Source organism: Zootoca vivipara, chromosome 3 (genome assembly GCF_963506605.1).
Source record: "Zootoca vivipara chromosome 3, rZooViv1.1, whole genome shotgun sequence".
Lineage (NCBI taxonomy): Eukaryota > Metazoa > Chordata > Lepidosauria > Squamata > Lacertidae > Zootoca > Zootoca vivipara.
The window spans coordinates 68,502,924-68,515,351 of NC_083278.1; the positions used below are offsets into that span (position 1 = coordinate 68,502,924).

The 12,428-nt window shown below is 43.5% G+C and overlaps 1 protein-coding gene across 1 annotated transcript in view; it reads right to left on the reverse strand.

The window, feature by feature from the left end:
• The window catches only part of PRKN (parkin RBR E3 ubiquitin protein ligase), a 611,971-nt gene that overhangs the window by 491,881 nt on the left and 107,662 nt on the right, over positions 1-12,428 (reverse strand). The window contains exon 2 of the mRNA XM_035108599.2: positions 7,980-8,143. Coding sequence (XP_034964490.1) covers positions 7,980-8,143 — 164 coding nt within the window. The remainder of the gene's footprint in view (positions 1-7,979; positions 8,144-12,428) is intronic.

Consider the following 12,428-nt stretch of genomic DNA (forward strand, 5'->3'; position numbering starts at 1 on the left):
AAAAATGAGATGGCAAGAATAAATACTGACATCCTGGGCATCAGTGAACTAAAATGGATGGGAAAGGGCGAATTCAGTTCAGCTGACCATCATATCTACTACTGTGGGCAAGAATCCTGTAGAAGAAATGGAGTGGCCCTCATAGTCAACAAAAGAGTGGCGAAAGCTATACTGGGATGCAATCTCAAAAAAAACCCCAAACTTTTAACATTACAGTAATCCAAGTTTATGCACCAACTACCGGTGCTGAAGAAAGTGAAATTGACCAATTCTATGAAGACCTACAACACCTTCTAGAAATGACACCAAAGAAGGATGTTCTTCTCATTACAGGGGATTGGAATGCTAAAGTAGGGAATCAAGAGATAAAAGGAACAACTGGCAAGTTTGGCCTTGGAGTTCAAAATGAAGCAGGGCAAAGGCTAATAGAGTTCTGTCAAGAGAACAAGCTGGTCATCACAAACACTCTCTTCCAACAACACAAGAGACGACTCTACACATGGATATCACCAAATGGGCAGCATCGAAATCAGATTGATTATATTCTCTGCAGCCAAAGATGGAGAAGCTCTATACAGTCAGCAAAAACAAGACCTGGAGCTGACTGTAACTCAGATCATCAGCTTCTTATAGCAAAATTCCAGCTTAAACTGAAGAAAGTAGGAAAAACCACTGGGCCAGTAAGATACAATCTGAATCAAATCCCTTATGAAAACACAGTGGAAGTGAGGAACAGGTTTAAGGATTTAGATTTGGTGGACAGAGTGCCTGAAGAACTATGGATGGAGGCTCGTAACATTATACAGGAGGCAGCAACGAAAAACATCCCAAGGAAAAGGAAATGCAAGAAAGCAAAATGGCTGTCCAACGAGGCCTTACAAATTTATGCACCAGCTACCAGTGCTGAAGAAACTGAAATTGACCAATTCTATGAAGACTTACAACACCTTCTAAAAATGACACCAATTCTCATTATAGGGGATTGGAATCTAAAGTAGGGAGTTATAGCTTCCATAATTCTGCTGAGTGAATTCTTCCTGTTACTCACAGGAAGTCCACTTATGTTAACGCTACGCTGCAAAAGTGAGGGATGTGAGCAGAAGGTCTAAGCTAATTTCAAGAGCAAAAAATAATAATAAATGCATAATATAGCTTAGACATCCCCAAACTTCGGCCCTCCAGATGTTTTGGACTACAATTCCCATCTTCCCCGACCACTGGTGCTGTTAGCTAGGGATCATGGGAGCTGTAGGCAAAAACATGTGGAGGGCCGCAGTTTGGGGATGCCTGATATAGCTGGTCTGATTCTCTTGGTTTGTAATTATCAATGTACAGTACCTAGCTGTTTTCAAAGCAGTCTTCTGACACTGAAAGGAAAGAGTAGCTGAATAAAGAGCTGTAGCATATGCTTCTGAAACTTTTTGCACTGAAGTAAAGCCTGAAAGTGTCTGGGGGATTCTTAGGGCTCTATCCAAAGAATCAGACCAAAAGAATAAAAAGTTCCCTGTGTTCAAGGAAGCTTTGGACATGTGTTTCTCCAAGAGCAGCTGCAGTCAAGCATATTTGATTGAAATAAGGAGGCTGTTTGTGATTTGGACATGGAGATCTGTTGTTCAAAAGAAATAATAGTTTTTCTTTTTTTAAAAAAAAATCTACTGGAGTTTTCTAAGCCCCAGGGCTGACACTTGTATTGGGCAGAGCAGGACAGCCACCTCAGGTGGACAGAGCTGTGAGTGTCATGCAACCTACCCTGTTTAATATAAACTAGTCTTATATTGCTGTCCTGGAGAACACTGACCCATCACCAGTGTTGGAAAGAGATTCAGCTGCATATGGAAAGAGGGACTGTCATCCTGCCCTTTATTTCAAACAGCAAAAATATTTGTGGTCAGTGCTGCCAGGGCCAGCACCTCCATTTAGGCAAAGTAGGCCATGGCCTAGGGCGCCGAAATGGAGGGGGCGCTGTCGAGCCTGCCCGCTGCCCACCACCTGCCCGCCGACGCCTCCACGCACGTCGCTGGAGCCTGGTGGGCGGCTGCTCGGCTGCTCCTCTGAAATGGAGGGGACGCTGACGAGCCTGCCTGCTGCCGGCCGGCTGCCCACACCAGGAGCAACGAGCGAGCGGTGGCGGTGGCGGCGCCCGTAGTTGAAGCCTTCAGCTATGGGTGCTGTTGCTGCTGCCGCCACCGCTGCCGCCGCTGAAGGGCTCACAGCATCCCCTCCATAGGCAGGAGGCGCGCGAGCCAAAATGAGATCTCAGCGCCCTCCCGCCTATGGATGGGACGCAGCGGTATCAGCGGCGTTGTGCACGCGTCATGACGCATGTGCCGGGGGGAGGTGCCAGAAGGTGATTTAGCCTAGGGCGCAAAAAGCCCTAGCACCGGCGCTGAGTGCTACCAAGCCCTTCATGGCCACTGTATTTTCCCAGTATGATGAGTAACATATATATTAAAGTACATTTGTGCAACTGTTGCACAAAAAACTGGATATTATTATATGCAGGGAAGGGGTAATCACACTTATTTGGACTCCCTTTTCAGGTGATGAAGCTGTGAAAAAGATCTACTTACAGGAAACATTAACAAAAAGTATGAACTTCCCAAATAAACTTTCTAAATTACTTAATCATGTTAATTTCAACTCATAGCAGACGCTCACACTGCCTCCTACTGTTTAAACCCAACAGTTTTCTCATCAGAAGGAGTCCAATTGAATTACGGCACATGGAGTCAGTCAGACCTTATTTATATCACTTCTCACATTAAAATCAAGATGAAGGTGAATTAGTGAATGTGAATTATGTGCTAGGCAATTCCTAGCATATAATTCACATTCACACACACACACACACACACCCCAGAAAAATGATCAGTTACATAGAAGGACAGAAGTCTAAACCTTCAGCCCGTAAATCATGGTAATTTACAGTTCCTCTTAGGATTGTATAAAGTATACAGTAAAAATAGCACAACTATCTGTATCACTAATTATATCTGGTACAAGTTAAAAGCAGTGAGATTTACTTCACATTCTGCTCCTGATATGTTCCTTTAAACAGTAATATGTCAGAGGAAATAAGATAATTATTTTAAATTTTACACTGTGTTATTTATTTATTTATTTAATAGACCTATGTATCACCCTCCATCCATGGATCTCAGGGCAGCTCACAACATAAAAATACAAGATAAAAACATAATTTTAAAAGAACAAAAAAACACAAACCAATAAACACCCCACAACCACCCCACCCCACCCCACCCCATTCTCCTCCCAACAAACACCTTTAAAAGGACATAGAAGGCCTGGTTGAGGAGAAACATCTTTGCCGCGCATCTAAAGCTGTATAATGAAGGTGCCTGGTGAGCCTGTCTGGGGAGCAAATTCCACAAAAGGGGAGCCACTACAGAAAAGTCCTGTTCATGTGTTGTCACCCTCCAGATCTCTCATGGACGAGCCACACGAAGAAGGGCCTCAGATTATGATCATAGGGTTCATTTGGAGAGACACAATCCTTGAAGGTTGTGAATCTCATAATTTTCTCACCAACCATTCTGATTCCTCAAAACTTGTTTGTTTGTTTGTTTGTTTGTAAAGTCTCTATAAAGAGCACATGAAAATGGAGTACTCTCTTGCCCCCAAAAGAGGTAGTGGCAACTGGGTGGTAATTATTGTAAACTTCTGAGTCCAAGGAGGACTATTTAAAGGAAAGGCTAAACCAGGCATCCCCAAACTTCGGCCCTCCAGGTGTTTTGAACTACAATTCCCATCTCCCCTGACCATGGGTCCTGTTAGCTAGGGATCATGGGAGTTGTAGGCCAAAACATCTGGAGGGCCGCAGTTTGGGGATGCCTGAACTAAACCTTAAAGGCATCTCCCATAAATACACATTCACCACTCTCTGGACCCATCCTATCAACCCACCCCCCGCTAGCTCAAGCCACAATGGACAAGAGTCAAACTCTTAGAAGCAATATGGTTTCTAAATACCAGCAGCTTTCAAAATTGGACAGGATGGTGCACTGGACATCTCATTTGGACCTGTACTATCAGTGGTGTTCACACCCCTGTGGAGACCATTAGAGAATAGTGATTTTACGCTGAAAGTACTGAGCAAAATTGTCACAGCAGATCTCAGAATCTCCCATACGCACCCCTCTTCTTCATACCTGTGCCAAAAAACTTTTCCAGCCCACTCCTTCCCTTCCTTTCTATACTCAACTATCAAGTGGAGAAAGTCTTCAGTTCTCCTGCTGAAGCCAAGAGAAAGAGAGCATCTTTGAGCAAATATGGCCACACTGGCAACAAAACAAGCAATAGATGTAACTAGAAAATAATGGGAGTTGCATACGGTATATTAATTGTATAATGGCCAGACACATTTCTGACTAGAGAATACTGTGTGATAACTTCCCCTGTGTTGTTCTCCCATGGCTCTTGTGTGAGAGAAAGGGAAGTTAGGCGGAATAACAGGTTACCTAAACTTATTCACATCCTGATATGGGGTCATATGTCCACAGAAAATTTTCTGTTCCTTTAGCAGCAATGAACAGATGGCGACAGCAGATACAATATTAGGCAAGGCTGACAGTGTCAATGTTTGTTTACTAAATGTTGGAGAATGTTTACTAAATGTAAGGATGTTGGAGGAATCTGTTGACAACAGGCTATCAAGCAGATTTCCTTCCACTCGCCCGTTCAACCAACCCGATTCCTGCTATGCTATGGATTCTTTTTGCCCGGACAATGAATGCCAAAGTGTACACATTGCCCTCAACATGCTCTTTCCCATCCTCTCTCTCACACATCCGTGGACTTAACTCTCTATAAACTGAAAGTGAAATGTTCACTACAAAAGTTGGAAAGAAGAGCAGCTGAAATGTTCTCCCTTCCGCAAGAGGCAGGGCTAGTTTTTGCTGTGAACAATTGCTAATATGTGTGCTCAGCGCATTGTCAACAAAGCAGCAAGCTCATGACTGAAGAGAAAACTGTGAATAAATGTGAGGAACTAAACACAGGCATGAGAAGCCTCTCTTTTTTACTATGAAAAAAACAGATAAACCTTCCATTTTACATTCATTGTTTCACACCACAGGAAGCTATGTTTCCCTATTTGAAGTAAACTGAAGTCACAGTTTGCATTTCACCCAGAAACAGCCTGACACAATTAAACAACAATTATAACACTTTGATGCCAGAATTAGACAGCAATGCAGACAGGTGTAAGAAACATATGAACAGTTAACAAAACCTTACTATCCTAACATTTGTCAACAAAAAGCTTCCCATATAAATAGTTTATTGCATTTTAATAAACAGCATCCTATATAAGATAGGGATGCAACAGCAAGGAAGGCCCTCTTTTTCCAGAAAGACATCAGAAAGGGAAAGGAGACACTTGACACAGAAGCAACTGTATGCTTCGGCAGCAGAAGATGCACTGAGGAATGACACAAGCAATTTGCATTTCTATAGTTTCTTTTGTGTGCCTAAACTCCCTAAAGCATTTTGCAAAGCGATAAGCATCATACCTGGCTAGGAGAAGTGATAGGATGTCAATACAGTAGCAGCTCTCTGTGCAACCAGACACAGCAGCTATTCAATGCATAGCAATGCTCCCACACAGCTGTAAACATGAGGGCCAATTAATCTGTGCTGGTTAGAAAACAGGAAGTGTTTGCCTTTGGGTAAACTTTCCCCTTTTAGATAGTTACCTGGGTGACCACAGGAAGGTGCCTGGTTCTCTGATGATGATGCTGTATACAGTAGGAATACATGACTCACACCCCCTCAGAACTTCACCTTTTCATGCAGGGCACGTAGAAGAAATGGAATAGGGGAGAAATCATGAAGGACGAGTATACACGAGTAGCCAGCAGTTGTAGGGAGCAGGTCCAGTGGGCCAAAGCTCATAATGATCTCAGGTTTAATGTAATAATAAAGGTAAAGGTAAAGGGACCCCTGACCATTAGGTCCAGTCGTGACCGACTCTGGGGTTGCGCGCTCATCTCGCATTATTGGCCGAGGGAGCCAGCGTATAGCTTCCAGGTCATGTGGCCAGCTTGACAAAGCCGCTTCTGGCAAACCAGAGCAGCACATGGAAACGCCGTTTACCTTCCCGCTGTAGCGGTTCCTATTTATCTACTTGCATTTTGACGTGCTTTCGAACTGCCAGGTTGGCAGGAGCTGGGACCAAGCAACGGGAGCTCACCCCGTCACAGGGATTCGAACCGCCGACCTTCTGATCAGCAAGCCCTAGGCTCAGTGGTTTAACCACAGCGCCACCTGGGTCCCTAATGTAATAATAATACAGGTTTATTCTGCTATGTTCAAAGCATCAGAAAGAACAAGCAAGAAGTAGGTCCTCTGCATGGAGAAGATTGAGAAATGCTATTGGGTGATGAAGAGAAGGTGGAACTGCTCAACACCTACTTTGCCTCTGTTCACCCAAAAGGAAAGCAAGGCTAAACCTGATAATAACAGAATAAACAATGTGAGGAAGATGCAGCCCAAGAGGTGGTAAGGGAATACCTAGCTGCAGGGTTCTGTCCTGCGCCTTTTGTTATGTGTGCGTTAGTTGAGATCCCTGCATTGCAGGGAGTTGGAATTGATGACTCTGGGGTCCCTTCCAACTCAGGAATTCTATGATTTGATGATTCTATGAAGTGTTCCCTGTAACACCTTAATCATTTTACCCTACTGCAAACCCGAATGGAACCTAACCTAATGTTTTAATGGCATTTTCTCACATTTATCTCTTGCTGCCTTTGTCTCTTGTTTTCCCCTCCCTTTATTGCATTTCCCCCCTTACCATATTTAGACTGTGAATTTCCGGGGGTGCAGAGGCTGAATTTTTTGGCTTATGAAACTGTAAAGCACCACGTACTGATGGTGTGACGACAGCAGCAGCAGGAACACAATAATGCTGCTAGTAACAGAGCAATTTATCCTCTCTGGCAAATTCAAGGTTTCCGGAATGCAACCTCGTTACATGCAATCTTTTGTTCAGATCAAAAGGAAACTCCCAATTGAACAAAGTATCAGACACGCTGGTAACAACCAAGGCACCGGGGAAGATCATAGCTGTAAGGAGCCTTACAAAAATATATATTCATTCTACACCTTTCCTGTCAAGCTGTTTTCCCTCTCGGTGTAATAATACTTAGTTCTGATACAGCACTCTGTGCACATTGTGTCAGTGATCCTTACAACAGCCCTGAGAGCCCAGCCAGTATCATTATCCCCATTCTGCAAGAAGGGGAGGACAGACATTGGCTGAAAGAATAGGGGCTTCCCTAGGGCTACTTTCTTCTCCATTTTACATCTTAACACAACCGTTAGCTAAACCATGAGGATGTGATGAACTCAGCAACTTCTAAATCTCCCATCCCCTATCAGCTAATTTTTTTCTCCCCTCCCTCCCCTCACAAGTAAATCATCACTTTGGTGCCTTTGGGGGAACCTTACTGGCTCCTGCGATCAGGCCTTCAAAAGGACTCTATTTCACTTACACACTCTCACACAGCAGCAACAGCAGCCTTACATCTATCCTCCAGGGGTCACAATTGGGTTACAAATTTCATATAACGTGATGACTGAGCAGCCTGATTTAGAACAATTTATTCACATCCTTCTTCATTAAGATTCAAATGGAATAAGTAATGTAGAAATTGAACAGATACAGAAAATGTGCATAGCTTGCTCCTGTAGTCAGTAAACATTTATTCACTAAGCAAAGATCTCTTCTCCTCCCCCTCTCGTATTCCTTCTTCCTCCCCTCCCCATCCTTTTGCCTTGCTGTTTTAATGCATAATTAAGAAGGTCAGAATTAATGAAGCAGTGTGGAGTAAAGTTCAAGGAATCCCCAGGCACTATTTATTCTATTAGATCTCAGGAGTGAATGTCAGATTGGCAATGTTAGAGGCAGAAGCAGTTAGGCTGGCAGCATCCCAGAAAGGAAACTACCAAGGGAGACTTACCTGCAGTGTCAAGTCATTCCTGAGCTCCTTCCCTGCAAAAATCACATGCAGCTGGTCAGCTGGAACTCCCTGTCGCTTAGCAACCACCTCCTTGAGCTGGAAGATGCTGGTGTCTGAATCAACCTCCACTGGGAAACCATGGCTGGAGTTGAACCTGACAAATACTGACCAAGAACAAGACATATTTTAAATGTGTGTGTGTGTGTGTATATGTGTGTGTGTATATATATATATATATATATATATATATATATGCCTGAATATTTTGAAGTCTAAAGCATCTGAGAATGGCACAAGAAACAGCTCTTTAAGAAAAACGGACAACGGGCAAAATGGTACTGTAAAATGTTAGTGTGTTTTATCATTTTAAAAGGAGCAACAGTGTTATATTGCAGTTTATTATTTTGACAGATAATTCCAAGTAAGACATCCCACCATGTAATTTTCTTAACTAATTAAACATGCATTATGCTTCAGATGTCACCCTAAATTACATTTACTATATGGAATGAAATGCAGACTTTATTAGCAATATGTACAATAAACACTAATTTCAGTTTGGCCTTGCCCTTGGGACAGACCTAAATATATGCTCAGCAAATATATTTTCTCTCTCTCTCTCCAAACAAATGCAAACAAACACATGTGTGCTGTGTGCAAGCTGCTTTTAAAGGAAAGCTTTTAAAATAGTATGTAATACTGATTCATACACACTGGCCTCCCAGAGATATAATTGTCTAGAAAATAATGATGGAGAGAAAATTGTGTATTTTATGCAGAGTCTTAAGTCTTTTTCTAGAGCAGTGTGGTCTTTCTCAGAGTTTATTTTAATAATTGCAATGCATAACTTCTGTTGACTGACTTGTGAAGTGCCAAAAATTACTCCAAAATTCAGAGCTATGGCAACCAGTCAAATCATACACCAACATTTGGCATGTAAAATACAAACTACCACCATTCACAACTCAGGGTTGCTTTTTCATTATTTCAGAAATATTACATTATTATTATTACACGGAGGTCTCAGGGTGGTTCACAGAATAAAATCAAAATATAAAACCACAAAATACATAATCAAAGCAAAAACAACAACCCAATAACCACGCGCCCCCCCAAAACCCCACATTTTAAAAAGGCATATGGTGTCAATCAAATCAACCATATCAAATCAATCATATACTTTGTGACTGATAGTAATCATAAAAAGGTATGGGGGCAAACTGGAAAGGCATGGAAACTCTTTTCCTAATCCCTGAGTATTTATTTACACAACAAATATCCAGAAACACAGATGTTCACAAAGACACAGATTCATTCATTTGCACTAGCAGTTCAAAAGCACATCAAAGTACAAGTAGATAAATAGGGACCACTCTGGCGGGAAGGTAAACGGCGTTTCCGTGCGCTGCTCTGGTTCACCAGAAGCAGCTTTGTCATGCTGGCCACATGAACCAGAAGCTGTCTGCGGACAAACGCCGGCTCCCTCGGCCTATAGAGCAAGATGAGCGCCGCAACCCCAGAGTCGGACACGACTGGACCTGATGGTCAGGAGCCCCTTTGCCTTTACCCTTTAATCTCACAATGGCTATCTCTTCTTTCTCACATCTGGTTTCAGTTGCTATCTTCGTACGCTATAAAACATGGAACAAGATACACGGAAGGGAGACTCACATAGTTCTCATTCCTTCTTTTTTTTAGGGAAATCCAGGATGCACACACTTTCCTTTGAGCTGGAGACAACAAAAGAGAAGGAAACTGATGGAGGTCATTGTCCTGTCAGGTTCTCCCCACCACACCACCCCTGGTTTATGAAAGCCCATCCATGGCAGCAGAGATTGGTTGGGTAGCAATAGAAAATGATGCCAGCAATTATCTGCTGGATGTACTAAACCCTGCCTCCACCTCAGGGGTGCTGAATATATGGGGTGCAAAGGACTCCACCCCCCCCAATAGTTTGGGGAAGAGGACTATACACCCTGTATTTAGGTGGCTGCCACCCCCTGCCACTGCTGAGTGCCCTCCGTGTGCCCCAGCCCCCGCTTAGCAGTCAAGGAACCAGGTCGGAGTTGAGGCAAGCAAAGGCGAAGATCACTCTCTGCACGTCCCAGCTCTGGCGGCATCACATGACATGTCACATGGCCCCTGCTCCACCTGACTCCATTTTGTGCCTGCCTGTGCCCCTGCATCACCATTTTGTGACTGGTTGGCCTCAGTAATATTCATCCATGTCAAGCAGGGCCTGGGGTTAGAAAGTTGGAGAACTGACACTGTACTGTTGCTCAGAATTTCTGCTGATATAAATTAGCATACAATTTAAGCACCAGGAGGATAGCCATTTCTTATGGCAGGCCATAAAGGAATCTGTTGTGAGAGGTTAGCATAAGAAGGATTCCCCCCCCCCCTGACTTCTGTAGTGAACCATTAAAGGAAGATTCCTAGAGCAATCTTGAAGATTTTCCACATCTCAAAGGCAGCTGTCCCCTGTGAGTTCTTCACAGTTCGACCTGCCACTGTCTTCCCCATGGCAGTAATTTAAAAAAAAAAAAAAAGTTTACACACCACGTCTTTGTCTGTTATCCACCTCATACCCAAATAATAGGATTCCCTTAAGGAACAAACTCTTAAGAAGAGATTTAGAAGCTAAGTCCACCATCCTCCAAAATAGCCTGAGGCCACTTTTGCCATGTTACATTATGTGACATGACCTGTTTGCTGAAAACTGTATATGAGAAACAATGTGTGCTACAAAACTGAGTAGCAATTTCAAGGGGTAAAATATACATTTAAAATACTTAAAATATTGTCCTCATACACATTAATGATCAGCTCAAGTTATTTTTGAAGCACTACATTATGGATTCATAAAACGAAGCCCTACACCACTATGAAATCCTCAACACTTTTGTTTGGGTGCATTAGGGTTAAAAGCATTAGGGTTTGTTTGTTTGCTTGCTTGCTTGCTTGCTTGCTTGCTTTTTAAAAAGAGTTGAGGGTCCAGGATTACATACCGAGGGGATGACTAAGATTCCAAGTCCATTACAACAGAATGGCCCCCTCGATCCATATTTTTTTAGGGGGGCAGGGGCCCCATTGCTCAGGCCGAATGTGGAGCCAGGCGCTGAGCAATGCCAGGATGTCACCTCTGCATTGTGGCATGCTGAAATCGAAAAGCACACACTGACTCCTCCATCCCATTAAGGTAGTCATGACATGGATACTTATGTGAGCCAGGCCTCTGTGCTGCTGGGAAAGAGGAAGGAAGGGACTCATACTGTCCAGCATGCATAACAAACCAGACCAGTGGCGAAACTGCATGCTCTGGTACCAGGGACAGAGAGCAGGCGTGGCGTGGTTGGCACACATCCTGGGGACGGGGCGTGTGTCCCGGGGGCATGGCACATCGCCCGTGGGGTGTGTCATGTGTCCCGGGAGTGTGGCACGCCACCTGTGGGGGCGTAGCGCCCGGTGTGGAGGGTGCACAGAGCGTGTCCGGGGGTGGCTGCGATGGTACCTCTCTCCCCGATGGTGCTGGGGGCAGTGCCCCCCCCCGTTCCTCTACCAGTGAACCAGAGACTACTAGATCTAGGATCTTTTCCTAATTCTGTGTACACAACCAGCATGTTAAGGCACAAATGGGGCACAGAGGTCCTATGTTTCAGTTTACGCTTTTGTGCATGTTCATCAACACATGAGTTAACTGAACTCTACCTCCCATTCACTCTGGTGAGTGGTAGTTGATGGGGAGTATTTGCACTGTGTGTCGCTGTCCCTATCCTCAAATAGCATAGCACTTCCCTGCTCTCCCTGACTTCCAGAAACCTGAAGTTTATTGTGGTCTGTCATGCAGGTTTTTGTGTGCATGGCTATTTTAAAGTTAATTTTTGAAATACAAGTTTACCAATATGCCAAACTTACACAAATCAGTGGGCTAATAATAATAATAATATAAATACATATGTATTGTACCCAGTCCCACCAGTAGTCCACCAAGAAGCACATCACCAACAGAAGTCAAGGATGTGGTGATAGATGGCACTGAGCAAAACGTCACCACACATGAAAACAAGCCAACAGTCACACAATGCACTTCAGTAGGTTCACATTTGGACAGTGTGTATTTTATGTTGGATTCTTTTTCCCTAACCAGATTATGGAGGTAAAGTACAGGCTGACATCAACAATGTAGAAAAATATGCACAAATCTAGTCACCTTTAAAGTGCCAGGTCTATGTGTTCAGTTTCTATCTGTTCACCTTCTTGAACAGAACAGGACTAAGGGGTCTCTCTCCACCCAAGAGTTAAAGATGCCAGTGTATTTTCACTGATGCTAGAACATTCAATAAAAGAGGTATCCAAACATACTAGGGATTATTACTGAAAAGGACAATGAAACAAAAGCACAACAACACAAAATGCATTGCTTGGAAATGTATCAAAAGATTAAATCTC